The 23673-nt window shown below is 42.1% G+C and overlaps 1 protein-coding gene across 3 annotated transcripts in view; it reads left to right on the forward strand.

Annotated features, from left to right (window-relative positions):
* Nucleotides 1-2487: 2487 nt before the first annotated feature.
* Nucleotides 2488-23673, forward strand: part of sorl1 (sortilin-related receptor, L(DLR class) A repeats containing) — a 67051-nt gene continuing 45865 nt past the window's right edge. For 2 of the 3 annotated variants that reach the window (XM_079353630.1, XM_079353631.1), the window contains exons 1-5: nucleotides 2488-2902; nucleotides 17751-17867; nucleotides 18424-18558; nucleotides 20048-20209; nucleotides 21959-22026. In XM_079353630.1, the coding sequence (XP_079209756.1) occupies nucleotides 2582-2902; nucleotides 17751-17867; nucleotides 18424-18558; nucleotides 20048-20209; nucleotides 21959-22026 (803 nt within the window). In that variant the 5' untranslated portion in view covers nucleotides 2488-2581. The remainder of the gene's footprint in view (nucleotides 2903-17750; nucleotides 17868-18423; nucleotides 18559-20047; nucleotides 20210-21958; nucleotides 22027-23673) is intronic. The other variant, XM_079353632.1, reaches the window with a different exon arrangement.

Raw genomic sequence — 23673 nt, forward strand, 5'->3', positions numbered from 1 at the left:
CATGAAGATATGCTGGCTCCTCTTTTTCATGGCGGAGGTTGTTTTTTTGTTTTTTTTTAGCATTGCAGCAATTTCACTCCTGCAAGCAAAACAACTTCTGACTTTAACTAATCTGTGGGAGTTCTAATGAAGTCAATGATTCACGCACATGATTCTTTGGTACAGTAGGAGTTGACAACTCATATTACCCCTCAAGAACATTAGAATCGCTGAATGCAGGCCTGCTCGTTGGATCTTCAAATGTAATATGGGAGGCAGCGCCTTCTTCATCAGGTCTCCTCTCCTATTTTGGTCAGGGGTCAGACACTCTCTCTACTTTTTAGATAGGCAAACATCTTTCATTGAGATAAAGTTAAGGCTGGCTCCGGCTTACAGAAGCTCCTAGGTGTGCTGCTTTAAGCTTCGACTTTCAAATTACTTGACTGACACACATAGCCCCAGACTGCTCCTCTATTTCTTATTCTGTATTCACACGTTTGCTTCTTTTTATCCACTTTTTATCAAAATGCAATTTTTCAAAGATTCTAAAGTATCTTGATACAAAAATGATTAAATACATATACTCACAAATAAGACTTGCCTTGAATCTGACAAGTTCACCTCTAAACTGCATTATTTAGGAGCAATCCTTTTAATAAATCACATTGAACCAGTGCTGGTGGTGCAACATGGACAAACTTTGTTTTGCTGTGGAGAAAGGGGAGGCTCAATCAATATCTCCCTAATTCAAAGGTTTTGCAGGAAATAATGTGATTCTTCGAGGAAGTCTGTGAATGCAGCTCCCGAAGAACAATCAATAGAAATAAAGCAGACTGACTCTTCCTTGCAGTTGAGAAACACTGATACTGTGTTCAAGCTGCTTTGAGTTGGACTGAGAAATATAAATATATATATATTTAATAATACATTTATTTGATACATAATGGAATGCATTTAAGTTGTTTTGAAATCAACACGCACTGATAGGCATTGTTGGCAGAAACTGCTCTTTATGACCTTTAAATATTTAACAGGCCCTTAAAACACACCTGAGTCAATGGTTTACAACTAATTAAATAGAGCTTGTCAACCATAAACCACAAATCCTGCATGTAGGTATAGGATGAGAAAAGGTATTTCTATGTACCTATATTCATTTAAACTCCTTTCATCAGAAGGGAGTACCAATTTGTCTTGAAATTCAATATTTTGCTGCCCTTACTTCAAAGAAAAAAATGAATAAATAAAGGAACTTTCTGGATTAATTTGTAAACCTATCATTTTCTCATGGCAAGTTGTCCAAATGTCACGTATAGTAAGCAAACCATAACCTTGGTTTTAGCTTCATAGCTACATTGGCAATAAAACATATGTTTGAACAACAGTCCTACGTTTAGACATTTACATTTATAATTAAATTCCCTGTAATCTTTATTGTCAAATATGTTTTCTTTCCAAGGTGAAATAACTCAATTATTTTCCATATACTGTGGTTAGCATAAAGAAAACGGAAAGCCTATAGTGCAATTTTAGAACTTGTGGCAAAAATGTGCTCGTCCTCATTACTTGGGACTTAAAGAGGACATATTATCCCCCCTTTCAGACAGTCCACCTGTGGTCTAAATGAAACATACGTGCTGTGCTTTGGTAAATATAACATGAATAAAGCACCCCCTCCAGATATCACCCCTTCACTATAACGAGAATGAAAGTAGCAAACCTGCACAAACATTTTGCTTTTTTTTTAACCAGAATCGCACTGTGACATCACAAGGACAGCAACATTTTAAACAGAGCATTTTTTCACATTTTGTGGGTCAATAGGCACTAAGGTTACCAGGTATATTGTTCATGACCATAGAAGTGTATTTTCTTTTAAATTGACAGTTGCAATTGTAGACTTTTATTGACTTCGAATAGGTAATAAAATTGTTTTGGGGCATTTTCTCGATATCTCGACTTTTTTGATCTAGTTTTTTTGGTATAACAATGCTTGTTTTCCAGGACAACCACTGTATTTCAGTCATTTTCTTGAGAACTGAAGTAATGAACTTGTTATAGGAAAACAAGCACTAATCCAGAGACTATACATAAAATAATATATACATAAAAAAAAAGATAGTGAGAGAATAATCTACATGTAGGCAACCTATTATCCCTGCAATATGTTATAATGCATGGAGGAATTTCTACTTTGGTCGTCCATATGATAATAACTATTATTATGATTATGATATTCCTCGTTTTATTATTATTATTGTTTTTAGTGTTATTATGTATTTCTTTTAGTTTTGGTAAACTGCCCTTTCAAAAAGAAATCAAGTGAAATTGGATGTTTAAATGTCGCGGGGGGGTTAACACTGTGTGTATCCTTAGTTCACTTTTGTTTGTTGTTTTCCTTTCCAAAGACGTGTTGTGTGGCGCAGTGGTGGCTTGCTAACTGCCTTTGTTTACCGCAAAGCGCGACCAAAAACATTATGAAAGGAGAAGTCTCGTCTTTCCCGACATTCCCATGGTCCGGAAACGCAGCATGAAACAGCTTCACTGCCAGTAGACGGAGCCCTTCAGTTTCACCTAATCCAGAAGCTAAACATACACAAACATGGCGATATCACAAGCGGTCAAGATGCAGCCTTCTCTTCGCTCTTCGTTATATTTATTAGTCTTCTGGGTTGCTGGATTAAATGCGTCGACCCTTCGGCTTCACCCGGAGCAGCGTTACATGCTGCCGCAGAACAGAGGATTTTTCACAATAGAAGCGAATGAGGATTTACCGTGGGGAGATGGAGGAGGCGCCGAGGCTCCAGAGGTACCTCTGGCCGCTCGTAGCGTCGCTGAAGGCGGGTCGGAATCCGGTGCCCTCCCGCTGCAGCGAAGCCGCCGGAGCGCTGCAGAATCGCCCATGCCAAAGGTGTACGGGCAGGTAATGTACATCCTCGAGATACTGTCCTCTCTAAAAATGAACAGCGTGCATTACCTCAGTTTGCCCTCAGCTGAGTAGGATGTCTTGGAGAAAATTACGCAAGCATCTTTGTTTTTAAGTCATATCGTTGCTTGCATCTTCTGCTGAAGATTGTGTTTTTCTTCGAAACATCGAAAATGAGTGACCTGTTTCACCTCAAAGCAATACACCCAGTGTACAGACAATACAGTGTGTCAGTCGGATCACCTAGTGTGCTCCATGCAAGCTGTAACAGCTCACTTTTATTTGTTTCAGTGATCATCTTTAACCCCTGTTTATGTCGATAAAGGGCAACCTGCATTTGCATCTTCTAAACGTCGTAAATATACTCAAACAAAATGACAGTGAAGTAGCTGCTACGTCGTGTTTATTCTGACCGAAGTTGCTAGAAAGCTCTTGAGATGCTGGTTTTGCTCTACCAGGTGTGTGTACTACTACAATCCAGGAAAACAAATAATGCTTTTTTTCTCCCCCTAATGGTAGATCTGAATGGAGGAGCACTCTGAGAGAAGGGTGATGTTAGGGCCGTGGAGGTGTGAAACATACGGCTCCAGCTGTTGTTTCATTTAACCTCTGTGACTGACAGAGTTCAGAGAGAATGAAAAGTTGCTATCCCTTACATGCAAAGTAGCTCTGGTAAGCTGCTCAACCAAACTCCTGTCAGCATTAAGGGAATTTATTGGATCTCTTCGCCCTCCAAAGAGAGAACACACTTGGTTGAAAAAGAGTCAGGAAGGTGGCTTTTGTCATATCCAAATGTTAGTTGTCTTTGGTACATGAGGTGAAAACCAGAGCAAAGATATTATATATCTTGACACAGATGGAGTACTGAAAAATATCCAAAAATTCCAATGTCGCAGCTTGTGCAATTAATTTTCTGCTGAGATGCAAAGTCATTTTTTAATTTGTATTTTCCAACATTAGGACTATCCAAATAACTGAGAGGGCTGCATGCTGTACTGTCAGCCAGTTGTGCAGCAGTCCACTGTCTGTTTTGCTGTGATACGCTGCTTCATGTGCTGCAGACAGTGCATAGATGATTGTAAACGTAGTCAGAGTCTGCTTTTCAAGGACATCAGATCTATTACAGTATATTTGCATTGGTGCATAGAAAAAACAATTTACCTGTGAGATGCCCGTATATTGGCTGGTATTTCAAGCCTCTACCAACATGTCATTTGGCCTCAAATATTGTGAGAAGAATACGCTAATTATCAAGCATTTAATGCATGCAAGATAAATCACTGAACCAACTTCTCTTCAGGATTGCATGTTTGAAAACGGTGTAGAAAAATTAGCAGGGAAAAAATTTCACCTCCAAGTGGAGACAGAAAGTATGAGAAGTGTTGTGAAACTGCTCTTGGAACTTGTTTCATGATTACAGTACACAACTTCTCTACAGCTGTGAAGAGAAAATGATCTGTTCCTCAAAGATAAAGCTACACATTTATAGACAGAAATACTTTGAACGTTAGTAATTATATCTAGAAGACAAATGATGAAGTAAGATCTTTTTTTTTGAAGTTGACCAAAAAAGATACTTAATACAATCAAGACACAATTCCAGTGTTAAATAATAAAGCTAATGCTGAAGTACAAAATGCACATAAGGTCCCTTATTAAAATGTTCATTCTTTAAGCAGAAAAACAAACAAACATGTTACATCCTGGTTTACAAAACCGTTTTATCTCATTCGTTGATTTGTAAAAACTCTACTGTGGATATTCGTCAAACCTGTTTGTGTGAGTGACCAAAGATACTGCATAAATCTGCACGATGAGGGAACAGTTGAGTTGATTGACAGGTTGATTGATTTTGTCGCAAGTTAAAGCTCGCCTCAGCTCCACCTCTTCGCCTGATTTTTGATCCATCAAATGTAAGGTGAAGTCAGGAGCTTCAGCATGGCGTCTGTAATCCAATTAGGACGTTTTGGTGATTGTATTAGTTTAAGAGAAACCTGACAGTGAACAACTCCTCAAACCAGAGGGGTTATCAGTTAGAATCCGCTGCCTTACCAGGCACTCAAATTGTCTGTTTATTCAATAATTTGTGGGCCATTTTTGACTTCATTGGATAGAAGGATAAAAAGAGGCTCGATTGGGAGAGATGCAGCAACAGGCCCAGGTTGGCTTTGAGCCCATTGGCTGCCGCAACAAGGACCACCGCCTCCGCGTGGGACGCGTGACATTACTCCTCGGCTATCCATCACCCCTCAGATCGTCTTTTAAACTGTTTTCTTTTAAGATGATGAAAACTGGTAAAATGATTTGCAAGGCTGCCTGTCACTCTGAAACAAATGGACCCAGACATTAAAACAGGTGGAAACTCCCTGAGTCAAACGGTTTAGTCTGAAAATCAGTGTTTGTGGGAGAAAGGGAGCTTATTCAGTAAAGCATGCCCCGTACAGAGGTGAAGTCCTCCCGAGAGCCGCTCCCAGGTTTGACTCCAGTCTCTAGATCTTTGCTGTATGTACTCCCTACACTCTCCTCCTTTCTTTCTTCAGCTGTCCCGTCATATAGAAGCTAAATGCCCAAAAGTTTTCTTTAAATAAACTGGTGTTTCTCTTAAGTTATTATTATTATTTTCTTCAGTTGACAGATTGCCATGAGGTGCTGCACGTTTTTGCTACACAAACAAACTCGAGAACAGTCTCCTGGTTGGCGGTTTTGTGGGTCTTCATTTTTGCGATTGCAGCAGCTTACTGCCAAATTAGAGTGAACATCTCATACCAGCCGGCGGCAGAAGTCTGATATTTGTCAAACAAAGCGGAAAAACGTAAGACACCAAACCGAAGATAGAAATGGCTGCGTTGTTTTGTGCAAACATATGGGGACGGTTACTGGTGTTACAGGAGATTAGACTATGCACACGGCCATCTCGACATGTCGTTTGTTTCCCTTCGTCACTTCTGTTTCTCTTCTCATGACCTAAGATGCTGGCTTAGAGCCTATCACAGTGGTTTGTCTCAAAGCCTCCAACGAGCAGTAACAACGCTGCTGCTGTTCACACCACAGCGACCATAACCACTGACTCTCAGACAGCCATGACAAGCCTTGACCTCCCAAACTGTTGGCCTGTGTGTGCGCCTACCTTTAGGGCATTAAATTACCAAGCAACACTTAGTTATCTGACCGACTCAAGGCTCAGATTAAAGGGTGAACACGGGTGAAAATAACCTCTGTTCAAATGCAGACCAACCATCCACAGAGAACAAAGAAGAAAAAACAGTGTGGGTGTTTGTCACTGCATGTGTTGGTGTCTGTGGTTGACAATCCCACAATGAGCGCTGTAGAGGAGAAGCAGTAAGCAAAGAAGAGGGGTGTCTCCTCCATCGCTGGTCGTCAGCCTGACATCTCACGCTGACTGCCTATCTTGTCTGCTGACACCCAGAGTCAGGACAAACAGACTCCAGAGAGTCGCACCAGGATCAGGTTTCGTGGCTTGTAAAGGGGACGAGTGGAGGTTGTTATGAAGTGCTTAGCATGTTGTTTTTGTTTGTTCCTCAGCTTGTTTTCTCTGCTGGCTTGCAGTGGGATGACTGGCCTTGTTAAGAAGCAGAGCACAGTGGTTATTGGAGCGATAATGTCTCGGTCTGAGTGGGGCACTGTTTGCATACTTAATCAGCCAATCCGTTGAACTAAGATGGGGTTAACTGGTCTAGTGTGTGAGGGTAATGGAGGCTCAGAATACTGCAATACTCCTCTATAGAGGGATGTGTGCAAGAGGGTTTTTTTTTTACTGTCAAGGGTCGCTCTTTCTTGATATAATAGGAGACAATAAGTGATAAATGTACACAGAAGAGTCTGACACAAGGAAATCAGCTTTATTTGCCAGGTATGCTTAAACACACACGGAACAATTCTGGCAAACTGATGACATAGTAAAGCTGTTTTATTACGTGCATGGAGATAACTTGAATTTTTTTGCAAACTAAATTTTGAAGGAACTTACCATGTTCATTTTGATTTCTGTAATGGAAACAAATGAGGCCTTTTTTTGTGTTCTGTTTTGGAATAAGATGTTTTTCTGGGACTTGGCAGGTGAGTGTTGGTTATATTAAGTGAGATGACGTTTTGATGGAAAATTAGACAAATTTTTAGTTTTTGCTGCGTGTTCAGAACCCACATTATACATCTTTGCTCTTAACGCTTGCGTGCAGAGTCTGATTCAAAGAGCCTCCTTAAAATTCATCACTGACTCTCACTCTTAGCACTCGTCTGAGTGTCTGTGTGTCTGTGTGTGTGTGTGTGTGTGTGTGTGTGTGTGTTCTTGAATGCAGCACTTAGCCCCAGTATGAAAACATGTTCCTTGGTATTTGTCTGGTTAAGTTTGTGCAGCTGCTGTTGAGACATTTCAAGCAGGGCTGTCGTGTTGTGGAGCAACTTTAGCCTACTTGTTATTCAACATCAGAAATTTTGTTGATAGCCATCATTTCCAATTGATTGCCTTGTTTGCACACAATAATAATAATCTGCACAAACTACGAAGAACCTCAAAGACGAGGTCTGCTGTCACTTTGAGCACTGAGGCTAAATTGTGCTTCCTCCCTGTAGCCAGAAATATGCTAACAGCACATGCCAACTTATACATGCAAAGTGTGGAGCATGCCAGTCCTGCAGAGATGATGTCATTGTTTGAGACCGGGCTCCGCCGTCGATGCTCTCCCGACTACGATGCTATCCCCCCCAGCCACAGTTGAATAATGGAGAACTCAGAGCTGAGGGAAGGGGAGGGTGGAGTGGGAGGGTGTAGGCTAAATGCCCAAGCATATTGTTGCTCTGTTCTGCTCCTTGGTAGTACCAGACACAGAGCCAAACTCCTCCACGCTACCAACAGGACATCAAAGTGTCAGAAGGGAGTAAAGAGGAATGTAAAAAAAAAGAAGTTTCTCTTATCTGCAGCAAAAAATCCTTTCAGATCAAATCAAATGTTTCTTCATTCTACTGTAGGGCTTGTTGACCTGCCAAATGTACGATTGAATAATGCTGCCAGTGTGACGTGCGTCTTCACATATAAACCTCATGGCTCATTAGTCAAACTTCAGTAGTTTGTTTGCCTTTGCAAGAGTTGGCTTATTCTTGTCTTCAAGTAAAATCAACCAAATCATTGAGATAAATATGAATAAGTGGTCTGAGGTTATAAGTACCTCTGTTGATGCTTGTCAACTGATGCAACATGACGGGATGGGCTGTGAGCTGAGCTGCAGCTCTGAAATCAGCACAGCAGTTTTTTTTACATTTTTTAATTATTTTTAGTTTATTTTAGTTATTTTAATTCATAAAGTTATTTTGGCAGTAATGTATTTATCTGCTGAGACAGTAGTAAAAACAAACAAGACAATTAAGTGAAGCTGTGGCAGGTAAAAAAAAAATAAAACAGTGTCCCCCTAAAACTCATAAGTGGACACAGCATGTTCTGTGAGGGGGCTGCTAACTGAGCTGTCATTCATATTAGCTGAGCTTATTTTTATTGATTTATTTATTTTTTTAAGACTTATTTTTGGGCTTAGAAATCAGAGAGAAAGTGTGTGGGGTATGACATGCAGGAAAGGAGCCACAGGTCGGGTTCAAACCCAGACTGCCCACTAAAAGGACACAAACTAACCATTAGGCCACCAGCGCCCCTGCTCAGTTTTTTTTAAAGTCAGGATTCTTCACCATTCAGAAGTTTTTACAATCAGACCTGAATTATTTGAAGAGGACTCTTCTTAAAAAATCTTTCTGCTATTGAAACCATCATCATACTTAAACAACTTATCTCTGATGCTCTTTGAGGGGGCTGCTTGCTGAGCTGACATAAACACTAGCTTAGCCAGATTTTTTAACAGAAGCCCAATTTTTTGAAAAAGCCTAATTTCTCCAAAACAAACAGCATTTGCCATTAAAACTAATACAAACATGAAATTAAGACATTTTCTAGTAAAACAGTGGTGCCTCTCCCCAGCTGTTCTGCCATGGAAGTTAATGGAGGGGGCTGCTAGCTGAGCTGCCAATAACTTGTCAATGATAGTTTTTTTTTTTTTAATAAACCAAGTCAAATTTCTTGTATGTGTAAATATGCCTGGCAATAAAACCTGATTCTGATTTAAAAAAAAAAAAAAAAAAAAAAAAGGACTGGGATATGTTTTTGTTCATTGTCATTTTTCTCCCTGAGAGAAATCACACTTTACTCACTGGCACGTCAAACATGCACATGAAGTAGACATGTACTCCTATCACCTGCAAGCAAAAAGTAACCGGGGCTTTCTGCCCATTTATGCTGTCTGTTAGGATGTTTGATGGACTATTATTTATTAAAAAACACTGAAGTCTATTATAATGATTGTTTCATTGCACAATCTGTTCTATTGTAGAGAACAAATCAGATCATTTCGTCCTGCTTTTCAAATTCTGTTTCCATAAAACTCTGAAACCGGCTGAACAAAAGGTTCTTTTTGTGCTGTAAAAAATCTTTTTTGGTTGGATAAAAATATTCTCAGGCTTGGAACTGCTAAGACTTGAAATGTGCTGCTCTTCCAGTGTGGATGAAGAGAAATGGCACAGGCTGTTCATTTGCCTCTATTCTCACCCAGGGAAGGATTTTCTAGCATTTTCTAATAGATGAGATCAGTGGCTTTGTCTGGAGTTTATTTAATTGTGTTCAAGTTTCACTTTTTCTAATCCTCTGACGAAACTCTGTCTGGCCTACACTTGTCTGCTCTCGAGATGACTAATGCTGTGTCACATCCAGGCCTGGTCATGCTTTTTTATAAACGGTCTCTTATGGCTATTAATCTGCTTTGTGAATATTAAACACATGTCTGCCCTGTAGTTCTGATTCTATCCCAAATAGTCAATATACATTGATGAGGCTTTTAAACTGTTGTCCTGAAGCCAGTAGAAAACCCTGCAGCGAAAAGATCAGCGGCTTTTTTCTTTGGATCCAAGCACCGATGAGGAATGCAGCCAGTTTTTTTCTCCATCGCATGTTTTGGCTTGTTGGTGAAAGGAACAGCCTCTTCGCCTGCCGGCCGTGGGATGTGACACGACGAAGTGTGTTCGGGGAAAACACATGATGCCCTTTGAAGGGATTGTAAACTGTTAATTTTGGCACCGGATATTAATGTTGTTTCAGTCTTCAAGGCTGTTTTCTATTAAGCTTATTTAACCAAAATGAATCCTGCAGTATACTGTATGCAAACAAAAGCAACACCTGCTATGTACCAGCCTCCTTACCTTGCCTACTGTGTAACAGAAAGTACTGCAGGATGCAACTTTTTAAGCTAGCCAACTTGTCACAGTGTCTTACGCTATTCGCCATAACACAGGAGACAGTTCGTCATGTATTTCGATTAAATGAGGCTGCTATGGCCATGTAGGAGGTTGAATCGTGTGATGCACCAATAATAAACTAACCAACCAAATGATGTAAGTCGACGAGCAACTCCCATGTTCTGCAACAAGTTTCTATTCCAGGTTTTGTCAATGCTAGTCTGATGGCTTTGGACAGAAAGATGTTTCTGGGTACACAGAAACACATTTTAGACGAATGAAGAGTTTGATCTCAGGAGGAATCCTCTTTGTAATGTTGAAATAACTCGAGTTTGTCAGTTGTTCATTGGAGTGTTTCTGCAGCCTGTCCTTGGTTTACAGACAGTAAGACAGACAGGTTTGTTTATTTTTCTCTGTGTTGCATGGTGGTTCAGTCCTTGGTAAAGGAAAGAGACTTGAGAGCTTTAACATTGATTGGAATAGTCTTTTAAAGCCTTTTATATCATGACATCTATAGAGCTGCATTATGGTGAAAAGCACTGGCAATAGATATTTTGCTAGAGTCTGAATTTGTTGAATGAATTTCAGCCGTTTTCAGCAGAACACAGTGCTGCTGAAAACACAAAACCTCAAACATTTTGTTCACTTTTCTAAACTGCTAAAAGCTTTAACCTCCCAGTTCATGTTTTTGTGGTGTTTGCTTTTCTACAACGACGTCTCATTTCTTTTGCATTTGTGTATTTGAGCAGAATGAATCTCCTCCTCGTCGCCACAGAGGGGACTAACCATAAAGATGGCGTTAAACTCGCTGTTCCAGTCTGCTGCCTCTCAAGGTCTGGCAGAGGAGCGACCAATCAGGAAAAGGGAGAAATCCTCCGCCGCTGCTCTTTGTGACTCGTTTGCTGTGTTTACTGAATCCTTTCTGCTCGCTCAGGTGTGAAGGGTTTGCACAAGATCACTTCTGGTGACTTCGATTGCATTATACATGTGAGAGCAGAGAGAGAGAGAGAGAGAGAGAGAGTGACAGTACAGTAGCCTTGACGGCTGTCTGTGATGATCTTGACTCCGCCCCCATTCCCCCCCTGCTTCCCCCCAGGCTCCCCAAGTGACCACAAAGCTGTCACAGAGGTTGATGGATGGGAGCAGACTGGGTTTACACCTTTTAAAACCAGCCGCCATGTTGCTTTGCAGAGTGTGAGGGGAGAGAGAGATAGAAGAAATAAAACCGAGCAGCACGGGAAACATGTTCAACAGGAATTATAGCATGAAATCCCGTTAGCCTGAAGGTGCTCATTATTCTCAGACGAACGTACGGCTCTGACACAGCAGCTGTCCAAAATGAAATCTGAGGTGGGAGGTGTCTGTTCAGCTGTTACTAGGCTACAGCTTCTCTTGCTTGTTACTACAGTCATGTATTGTTTACCAGCCTGATGAAGGAAATGATTATATGCACAGAGGAAGTGGCTTGGTGCATGATCAAGCAATACTTTCAAACAGATGTGGAGCTTCAGTTTGAGTTCTTCTGTGTTTCAAGACATGGTTAGAGTGTACAATTATGATACGACAGCATTGGGATGATTTAAACATGTGTAACTAATACATGCAGAACACTTGACAGTGAAAGCATGATAACGTCAGTGTGCGAGAGTTTGCCTGCAGTGTTCATGAACAAAAACCAGAAATGAGCAAATACCAGGAGCCTAAAAGACTTCTGTTTGTGTTGTTGTTGTACCGAAACATGCAGCGGTGTATGTTTCTGTACAACTGGTCTGGTGTCTTCGGGTGTCTCTCATACAGAAAACAAGGTTTATGCTCAGGCTGTGCAAAACAACCCCCAACAAAATCGATTCTCTACTTTCTGTCTTCACCTAGCCTGCGAGCTAGCTGTAAGCTACTTGAGCTCTCATCCTACAGTAACGTTGATGTTTAAGTAAAGACACCCAGTCTGCGAGTTCTGCTGCCCATCTCCTCAGGTCACTGTCTTTTAAATCAAACCAGCACTCCACAACGTTTTACTTACTTATCAGTGCACCGCTGTTTTCTTGACATGCAGGATTAGCAGCTAATGAAGACGAAAAGCTGATTTAAAAAGTTGCGGCGTCAGTCTGGTAGACGTAGCGTACCTTTTTACAGGTCTAATACACCTGATTTACAGTATAGAGCAGGAGAAGCTTTCCTTCAAGCTGTTTGCTAATGTTAGCTCTAGTTTGGCTACATCTCTGGAAGTTTTACCAGTTTTAATCAGCGGGTCATTTATTTTTGAGAGGATAAAACCTTTTTGGACAACACAGCTTAAAACCAAACTCATGCTCATGACAGATGAACGCTGGAGGTCCTTTTGTTGCTGTGTCTGTTTGTTGCTCTGTGCGACGCGGCTCATATAGAATCTACGCTGCAGAGATACGACTGACAAAAAGCCGGTCAATTCCAGTCTTCTTGACCGACGATAGCGGTCTTAGACTTTTATTGGGCAGCCCGAGAGTACGCCAACGTTAAATGGTAGCGCTGCCCTTCATTTGGAGCCACTACCTGTGAACAGAGGGGCGATCATCATACAGATGGACCCTCCAAGCTTTGACTTTAATGATGCAATCTGCCGCAACCTGGCAAATAGTTTTTATCACCGTCATCACCATTCCCTCGATTCAGCTGCAGAGCCGCTGGCAAACTTTTTGGCCCGCTCACACGGCGACCCAATGAGGCCTAAAATGCAGAGATTTACTGCTGCAACACCTCGGCTGGAGAGGGAGAGACAGCAGTGGCTTTTTACTGAGGTGGCCCTGAGGGAGGAGGTCTGAGGAAGATGGAGAGGAGGAGGAGGAGGAGGAGGAGGAGGCTGATGACTAAAGCAAGAAAATGGAAAAGCAAGTTGTGTATCAGCGAGGCTGGCTTCATGACAGCAGCTCATATAGTCATCCCTTTGTTGAGGAAAAGGTTAAATTTGTGTGTTGCAGGCGACACTCGGTCTGGTCCTGCAGGATGTTTGCCTCGCAGACGACTTTAGCATCGTGCTAACGGGAAAAATCAACACTTGCATTTAAATATCCCCCCGCCTCTGGTGGTTTACGATGCCTTCAAGGAGTTCTGTTGTGATAAAGGGTTGTAATTTTCAAGAAATACCCACTGCCTTATCCAGGGCACAATATGTGCTGTTGCTGCATTGCTTCTATAGATTTATGAAACCTCTGTGGGTGGTGATATTAGCGTCTCAGCCTTTTCGTGTTTCTCCTTGTTGAATCCAAACCCTGATGTTGACTACGTAACGGGCCCTGCTCTATACACTGCACTGCCAGTAGCTCTTCATAAGTGCTGAAATATTTCAAGCCCAATATTGTAATAAACTCCACTTCCCCATGCTTTCACAACTACAGCGTTTTAGCTCTGTCATCCACATCAGCGCGGCCACAGTAGAAGTTGCGAACGAGAAGTGGGTCCAGGGTTGTCTGATCATGGCTGACGGGAGGGGGGGGGGAGCAGAGACGTTTGTTGTTTATTCCAGTGTGAAGAGCAGCAAAAAAAAAAAAAAAAAAAAGCGACTTTGAAGCAAAAAGCAGAGCTCCTTCAGAAGCCCGCCCCCTCGCAGAGTCATCAATAAAAGATAAGAGAAGAGCGGCAGCACGGCGGGTGAGGCAGCGACAATGAAAAAGATGAAATAGCCTATTTCTTCTCATTGATCTGCGAGCCCTGTGGGAGGTGCACTGAGCGGGGAATCCCTATGTGTTCCAGAAAGTCATTACATTAGCCCTCCTTTACATGGACACAGAGCGGCTGAACTGCCGCATATGCACACACTACGAAAGGCTGATCAGCCAGGTGTAAAACTGTCTGAATACCACGCTAATTCAATGTGTGTCATTCTTTGAACTCACTCTGTTGTTGGTAAAAGTGCTTCTAATGACTCCGTCACCTTAAACTGAAGCACTCGAGTACATTAAAAACAGGATTCAGCTCCGTGTCCACCTCGAGCTGGCTGTGCGCTCGGGGGTGTACTGCAGAATGTTTGTTCCCTTTACTATGAGCGTCAATCAGAATATTCTCACCCCCTGATTTTGATTGGAAGCTTCATAATGACGGCTCCAATCTACAGGATGAAGCCCGGTTCATATTCCAGGCTTATGAACCTGAAACGGCCAAGACCAACTTCTCCTCCATTGTTTTTGGTTGCCAACATTACGACTACGAGCCATTCAGCCTTTTGATTGGTTCGTTGAAAAAAAAGCGTAAGCATGCAGCTCCTTTTTGAAAAGTGGAAAGGTTTTTCACTCGAGCCGCTCGGAGCGGCACGCACAAAAACAAAACGTCAGAGCGCTTGTTAAAAAGAGGCCGGGCGCTGCGCTTTACATCCAGGCGGTTGCTTTCTGCTACACGCGCTCTCCACTCATTGAAAACAACTGAAAAAAGACGCAAGAGAAGAAGAAAAAAAACCGCTACGTGGACACGGGGCCGAATCCTTTACAAGTGGATGAACATGCTTTAATGCTTGTTACATAAAGCGATCTCCAGCTGCAGAAAGGAGCTTCAGGTGTGAACACAAACAGCTCAACTTTTCAGCCCGACTTTACCTGGAAGTTTTCCTGCTGCCTGCTGGAGTCACTTTTCTATCTGAAGAATCTGCCTTGTTGCTGAAATGTGCCGTATAAATAAACTCCACTTGAATCGAAGTCGGGTTGAGCTGAAGTGGGGATGATTCAGGAGAATTCACATCGAGGAAGCAGAAGGGGGTGAGGATGTTTTTTATTCTGTTAGCGGTGCTCAGCCTGTTACCGTTCATGCATATGAATGAGACCGGTGCCATCTCTGCCCACGCGATGAAACCTCCTCTTTGTGTTCTCTTATTCGGACTTCAAACATGGGGACAAAGGTAACATTGGGAACTTTAATGAGCCGTTTAACTTTCAAACTATACAATCCACCAGTGCATCTGAAGTCTCTGAAGTGTTTGTACATGACCATGTGAATCATCCTTTACGCTCTTTTGTCCTGTTGCTTCATTCGTCACTTCCACGTTGTTCTTTTTTACCCCCCCCCCCCCCCCCCACACCTCTTCTGTCTGACACAGCAGTCTCCCCATGTGAAGGAGATTTGTAAACAACCAACTCAGGGAGATTTCCCGGGCTGCCTGCCTGAAATGTTCTATCCATTTTCAGATTTTTCATTATTCAGCTCCTTGGTGTTGAGACAAATGTAATAAGGAAAATAAGATTAACTCTCAGTGAAACCCATTCATGTAATAAAAGTGAACGTGATAATGTTTCACTCGGAGGAAGAAGGATGACTGTAACGGATCAGTGTGATCTGCTAACTGTCTGAAGAATAGATTTAGACATTAGTTCAGCTCAACACATGGTTTGTATCTGAGGCTTCAGCAGACAGATAATGCTGCAAATCTGTCATGATTTAAAGACCAGGCCAGCTTCTCTTCTTTCCATTTTCAAAACTCACTTACTTTGTGTCTTCGATGATCCGTCTGTCAAACTGAAAGAATCCAGATAGAGATCAAGGAAGTGTTAGCCTTCAGGGCTTCATGACAACTCATTACGGTTTGCAAACAAACAAGGCTGCGACCTGCGATAACCTCCCGCTGTCGAGCCCGAATCTGTCAGAGCACATCGAAAGAACGAGTCGAATTACAGACTGTAACCAAGGTAACCAAGAGTGTGTACACCTGAGGGGCTAATTCTGCTCTCTAAAATAATGAAGTATGAAGGAAATGTCCACATCACTGTGGGTGAAGATAATTGTGTCGCTTCTCTACCATTATTAACCTTTTCACACATGCGTACGTCAACCACATAGTCAAACAAAATGAACCCAGACATTTAGAAAAAATGTCTGCAAGAAGTCAGGCCGGGCACTTGGGGTATGAGGTAAGCCTGTAGCAATGCTGTCACTGGTATACACTCTGCCAGGACACGGGTTAGTGCAATACTAAGGCTGAACTATTTATCCTTCGAAATCATGATTTCAGAAAACGAGATCATGTCGTCGCCAAAGCTGCGTTTTCTTTTTTTTTTTGGCAGTGCTTCTCCTGACTGACCCAGGAGCTGTTGTGTCAACTAATTTACACATACACGCCGTCTCCCTCCCACCCTGCCAAGCTCACCAATCAGAAGCGGCTTGCTGCTCATGGGCAGGTAACGCTAACCAATCAGAAAAGCCTGCTCCACCTGCTCTTTTATTTCCGAAATGGCTTCAGCTGGACGAGACGAGTATTATGGGTTTGAGGCTGTAGACGTGCACCAGAAACACTCTGCAAAACCTGTCGCGTTAAAGGTGTGAAGTTCAGCAGAAACAGCAAATTTATACAGACACTTGAAAAATCCTCTTTATAAATAAATTTGAAATCAATTCTTAACTTTAGTTTTCATTCTTCTAATTTAGAGTTCTGGCATTTAAAGTTTTAACTGGTATGATGTTATTTCCTGTCATGTTTATAAATGTTACGGTACATAGCTTGATTTGAAGAAAATCGTGATACAAATCGAAGTCGCAATTTCTGCCAGAAAAATCACAATTACCGGTAGATCTTTTTCCTAAAATCGTTGTGATACCGTCATAAATGCCGGGTAAAATACACGTGTGGTTGTAGAGCAAACAACTTTAATTGCTCCACCTACCTGCCCCAGTGGCGCGACAATTGACGTAGCCTTCAAGGGGCTTTATGTAACTCAGTGACACCGCAGGCTGCTTGGCTGTCTGGGTCAGTTTTTATCCCCAAAACCCATTGAAGCTCCACGGATGAAAAGCTCTCTCGTGTTCGCTCCAGTTTTCAACGCCGGTCGGGTTCTAGTCTGGCTCGACGGGCTTCTAAAGATGAAACCTTTTCTGCTTTCTTGTGCTTACGTGGAGTGTGTGTTGTTCTAGAGGCCCGTCGTTTATATGTAATAACAGATTCCATCTTAGCTAACGAGTGTTGCTCTCTGTAAGCAGAGCCGTGTGAGGACGACGTCGAGAACGCTCATCGAACGTCACTGAACGGGTTCAGCAAAAAATAAAGAAGTGATACAGGCAACACATATAGACAGTGAATATCTCATTTTTATTAGTTAACCCTTCTCTTCTCTAATGGGCAATAAAACATGGAGCCGTTTGCATATTGTCGGGTCGATTACAATTTAAAAGTAAAAAAAAATATCAGAATCAGTTTGTTTTTCATGCCGAGCAGCTGCTGTCGTTTAAAATAAAGATTTAAACTGTGCAGCTCAGTGGGAGACGAAGGACAGACAGTGTTCTCTCCAGATTTTTATCATAACACATTAAACTGTGTTGGAAGGAGGTTGTTTAGGTTTACTCGACGTCCTCTGCAGCTGAGGACGGTTTCATGCATGATTGAGGTCAGTGAACCTAACTTGACCTCAAAACAACAACGAGGCAGATAAATAGTGATTCAGTTTGACTGCACATTTGAGTTAAAGCTTTGCTGAACTGAACCTTCAATCCTTGTATGTCTGTTTCTCTTGCTTTGCACAAACCCTGTGTCTCTGTTATAAAGTTTGAATTGGCCTGTTTGCCTTTTTCCCTGATGCACATCTTTAATTCATCTTGTTTTGTCCTGCAGGCCAACCTGAACGACTCTCACAACCAGATGGTGGTCCACTGGGCCGGAGAGAAGAGCAATGTGATCGTCGCTTTGGCCCGAGACAGCGCTGGAGCCTCCGGGCCCAAAACCAGCTCGGTACGTTCAGCTAAGACATCAATGAGAGATTCTTTAGTCGGCTGAAACTCCTCGCATGTTGTCTCCCCCAGAAACTTAATCTGTAAGTAACCTCGATAAGTAAGCAGTGCAGCAGAAGGTGTGTTCACTCACACTCGTCTAACATGTTTCTCATGTTTCTGGTGATGTTTTGATTGTTGGGCCACAGATTGAGTCCTCCATCTGTCATCTTATAACACAAACACACAAACATAAGCACACACTTGTGAGAACTAGAAAGCCTAAAGCCCAGTCATTGAACCTGCTCCTCTTTGTCTTTCTGTTCAAACTCCCCCACCGGCACTGCTTTTGATTTATTTCACTTAGAGCTTACTTGAAAACAACAGAAGATAACAGGCAGGATAAAGCTCCAGTGGATTATACCTTAGGGTGTTTTTTGTTTGTTTGAGAAACCTACGTCCCTATTTTTACACATTTTAGGGTCTTAATGACTGATAAGACACCCATCGTTTTGAATTGCATTTATCACAGACCACACGGTGACATCATTGATTTGATTTTTTTTTTATTCTTCCAGGTCTACGTGTCGTACGACTACGGGACCGCCTTCAGGCTCGTGTCAGAGAAATTCCAGCTCTCAGGGGTGAAGTTCAAAGAGGGAGCAAAGCAGGTCATCTCCCAGTTCTACCACAGTCCTGCAGACAACAGACGGGTAGGTCCCAGTCAGTACCAGACTAAGGTCTGCATGTAACAAAATAAATTCAGCTCTTCCAGGGTGAAGAGAGACTGCAGTGATAGTGAAAATAAGACTAGAAAAACAGTCGAGGAAGCTTAGTAGAAAGTCTGGAAATACATCTATCGTCAGGTATAATCAGTATTGATGAGTGTGTAAAAACCTAAAGCCCCGTTTCCACACAGCAGTCCGGTACGGCTCGGTACAGTTTGGTTCAGTAAAGCCTGATCCTGTTTGTGTTTCCACAGCCACCCATGCCAAATTTAGTAGGCGGCGTATAAGCCGGATGCCGATAGCAGCGTCAGCTACGTAATAGCATCATTTGATAGGAGCTAACAGCTAACTGCTAACCGCTAACTAATAAATTCAACAAAGGAGAAAAACGAGACACAAAAAAAAAAAAAACAACGATGGAAGACATCCAGCAGTTCTTCGACTCTGTCACTGACATGTGACTCTTTATTACAAAACTCGAACCAGCTTTATTTCAGGCTGTGTGGCCACAAAATGCGTGCCGTACCGAGACAAACCGAACTGGGCCGTTCAGTGGAAATGGGGCGAAAGGCTCTCAGGAGGGACACGACGACTGTTTCAGCCTCACAGAGACTCTCTCAGGAGCCTTTCTGTAATGTTGTCAGACACAACAACAAAACAATCAGAGCTTGTTAGTGACTGACACTAGAAACTGTAAGTGGACGCACTTTGACCCGACAGGTTTTACTAACAGGGATTATGATGCAGCTTTGTTTCACAACCAAAACTTTCTGCACCTCCTTGGACATTTGGACCCCCAAGAGAAATAAGATAATGATAGTATAAATGTTCTAAGAACATCACCTCATGCCTGTGATAAAATCAGCCGATGTGCTAATGTCGGCCGATATTATCAGCTGGCAGAATAATTGGTCAGCCTCTAGTAATAATGGTAAATGTATGTGTCGTATTAAAGTGAAGCAACCAGAATTTGTAGTATTTCTTCCCTTTGTTCTGAGATATTATTGGGATGCTCTCTTCTGAACACTTGAGCGGCCTCTGATCTCAGCAGGGATGACTTAGCGAAGCTTTCTCTGTGCATTAGTGATCCTCCACCCTTGACTATCTGTTCAAACACTGCAGTCAGAAATCACTGATGCACCCGAGAAACACTCCAGCTGACACTTCCTGCTTCAGTAACTTGTGTTTTCTGCTTTGCTCTGCCCTGCTTATGGAGAACTGAGTGGTTATTGGGGAAAACAGTGACACAGCACATCAAAGCGAGCTGAGAGAAGTGGGATAAGCTCGGTGCAATTACATAATCAAACTGTGTAATGCCACTGGGGAATGCGCAGTGTTGATGGAGCACTGAGCTGTAAGACTTCCTCCAGTTTCATTAGTTTGAAAAATGGCAATATCAGCTCCAAGTGAGGTTTAAAATTCACTCGTATGTGTTTATTTGTCCTAATGAGCCTGTTTTCTTTTTCCCTGTCAGTACCTTTTTGTGGACTCCACCAACAACTACCTGTGGAACACCTTTGACTTCTGTAAGAGTGTGCAAGGCTTCTCTGTGCCCTTCAAGCCCACAGACCTGCTGCTCCACAACCGAAGGTCCAACCTGGTGCTGGGCTATGACGGCTCACACCCCAACAAGCAGGTAAACACGGACCCGCTCCACCAGGGAGAGAAGGTTCATCCTCACAGGCCGTGTGTTCCATTCATCATAGATCTACTAGCCAACCTTGTGTGTGTGATACTACAAGAGTGACACCAGTGTGTTTAAGAGGATCAACTGAAAGAACGTAAACGCGTCTTTTTGCTCCGGCTGTCTTTGCAAGTTAAATCGAAAGATCCAAGACTTTTAAAGTAGAACCAAATGCTTGTTTCTCTCAATTATGTTCAGAAAGTCGTATAACCCACACAACTTGACAGCTCTATCGACGGCGTTCTCAAATGATTCAGCAAAGTAGAAGAGAGAAAACGCAGTAAAAAACTACCACAGGAGTCATTGCACATTTCACAGCTGGGTGTGTCTGATGTTTTATCTGCGAGTTAAAGGCCTGCTCTGGTTAGTGGATTGTCATCACGTTAATTTCCGCAGATCCACCAGCCTGCTCGCTTCTCTCTTCTGAGCATGTTGAGGCACCAAAACTTCGACACCAGCGCAAATTGTTAACAGCCATCTTTGGGGGTGAATTGGCTTCAACTTTATTCGACGAAAGGAGACAGAGACGTGCTGTCAATATGAATGCACGTTCATTGACACCCATCTAATGTTCCTCAGTGTAACTTTGAGGTTAAAGTTTTAACACTCAGGGTTTTATCAATTTAGACTTTATGATGCAAACAACTCTGTTGGCTTTCTCGCAGCCCTGTCATGCATTTTTCACTGACCACAAAAGCCCTGGCTGCTGTAATAAGCTCAACTCAGTGAAGGGAAGTACAAGTCATGTGACACTTCTTCTTTACCTGACCATACATCAGACCGACAGGCCCGGTCTATCTAGATGCTTATTAAACAGCAGGATTGTCGAACAGGTTTTTTTGGTTTGTTGCTGTTTACGCTAAAATGTGCAGTTTCATTCAACCAAACAAAGACAAGGATACCGTCTAGGAATTTGGAATCCATCTAACCTCTACAACTAGATTTCACCTGCAGGACCGTCTCAGAGCAGACACATGCAGGTATGTGTGTCATGCTGTTGTGTGGTTGACCTGCGCATAATAAAGCCAGCCTTTGTTGTCCAGACACACCTGGGTAAATAATGAACCTGTTAATCCTGCTCCATTTCAACAAATTAGAGGAGCTATAAAATATGAGAGAAACATGCCATTTGAGTGCACCGATGAAGTCTTACTTTGTCTTTAACGGCATAAATAATCTTATTGTTCAATACATTTCACTGCTCTCATGTAGATCAATGGGCTTCTTTTCTATCAGTCATGCCCTCAGATTACAATTCAGAGCCAGATTCTGATAGGAAAGACACATTTTTAGATACTTCTTTTTTAATGCATCAAATCATCAATTTCCTTATGATTGTGTTGAGTGGGAAATGCTTCAGCTTAAGCTTCCTTGAACATATTGAGCTGCTTTTGGATTTTCTGCACTTTTCTGATGTTGAATAGTATACAGAATAAACAGTAACTGAGAGCAGAGTGTCTGAGCCAAGGTTTCACCATGGAACGTTTTTTTTTCCCCTCGTCTTGAGTTGAAGCACAAAAGCGCCAAACGTCTCTTCAGTGTTCTCATGTCACATGTGCAAGAGCCAAAACGAAAGGAATGAGCATGACCTACATTTTTACAGTTCACCATCCCCCCCTCCTCCTTTTCTTGTTCTTCTTCTTCTTCTTCCTCCTCCTCCTCCTCCTCCTCACACCGCATCTCTCGTCTCCTCTCCTGCAGCTGTGGAAATCAGACGACTTTGGGGAGACATGGGTGTTGATCCAAGAGCACGTGAAGACCTACTTTTGGTAAGAGACACATCCACTGTCTCAGGATGGGTATACAGTATAATTCAGAAAAATGTCCTGAGCTCTGTGCTGCATTCAGGGTCCCTCTGTGTGCAGGAAATAGCAAATATAACCTTCCAGAAATACCAGTTCAGTCCATGCTACAAAATAATATGCAGACATGGGGTGTCTTAGAATGATTGTAATTCTAGATTCCTTGGCTGTAATATATAAAGATAAGAAGTTGTTTCAGTTTAAGGATATTTCAGCTCATCAAATCTCTCAGGCCTGAGGTCGAACTGGTCGAACAAGAAGCGGATTAAAGTGAGATGAAAGAAGAAGAAAAATGGATCATAAATAGTGATTAATCCTACATGATGGGCTTGAAGTACATCAGTCGTAGCAGAATCGCTGAGTCATGATTTTATATAGGATGTTCATAACATGGGCCATGTGTCACGTATACCCTGTGGTTCAAACAAATATTTATTGTTCAGCTTTAATAAAAAAAATCACCAAAAAGCATCAAAGCTTTGTTTTCCATTTAAAGTTAATCACAGGACATACATTCACTGTCTGGTAATTCAAATGTAGACGTGGTGGATGGATTGAGATGTGAGTTCTTCAGATGTTTTAAGCACATTTACACAACATGACGGTGGTGAAACGCCGTGTTTGCTTTAAAGGAGGGGCGAGTGAATGGCTTCATTATTTTAGGAGCTGAACAGGATCAGACTTGAGGGCTGACCTGGTTCCTATTTACTTTCACTTTGTCAGTTTTCTCACTTTTACTGTGTGTTTGAGCTGTTAACAGTGACTCTATTGCTTCTTGTTTTTTCTCACAGCATTTAAAGGAGCCAGAATAGAAGATACTCGTATGTTTTTGCACGTCTCATTGCAGATCATTGCTCACTGTCAGCTCACAGATTCAGTCATGTGCTTGATGAATATTTAATGATCAAACAGGCCAGTGTTAACTGCCAGCTATACTATCAATATGATGCAGATAATTGGGATTTGTGGCCCGAGATGTTAGACCTCTGTTGGTGCTCCAGCTGAGTTAAGACACAGTTTGAGTCACAAACCACACCTGGATTATTAAAGGATGATACATAGTAATGATCAGGACAAAAGTCTGTCGTCTTTTCCTAAAAAAGCTGGTTTTAAATCATTCATCTTCTTCTTCCTCTGAAACATCAAACATTCATATCTACCATGGAGTGATAAAATGAGTTCAGCCTGACGTCTCACACCTCTCAGGCTTATTAACAGAAATAGAGACGCTTACATAGGAAGCGAGTGGTGAAAAGGTACGAAGGAACCTTTAAACCAGTTCACGACCCTCGAGTTCTCCAACTTCAAGAGTTTTCTGAGCCCCTCCAGAGGAAATGGGTGTTAAATGTTTAACAACAAACTCCTATTGGTTAGATACTTTAAGTCCTTATAGGTGGGCGGCGTGATTGCATCTCACCTTTGTGGGGTGTTAGTCGTCGTGAGGTTTGTCTTCTGACAGGAAGGAGAAGAAAAGATGTTTCTTTTAAGCCTTCCTTTTTCATTTGAGATTTTCATCGTGATGTTTGTCGTTGACATGATCACTTTGAATATTACGTTCTTGAGCTTACTGATTCGCGACATCTATAAAAGTCGGCCTGTTGTTCAGGTTGGATG

This window comes from Symphodus melops (genome assembly GCF_947650265.1).
Source record: "Symphodus melops genome assembly, chromosome: 10".
NCBI classification, from domain to species: Eukaryota; Metazoa; Chordata; class Actinopteri; order Labriformes; family Labridae; genus Symphodus; species Symphodus melops.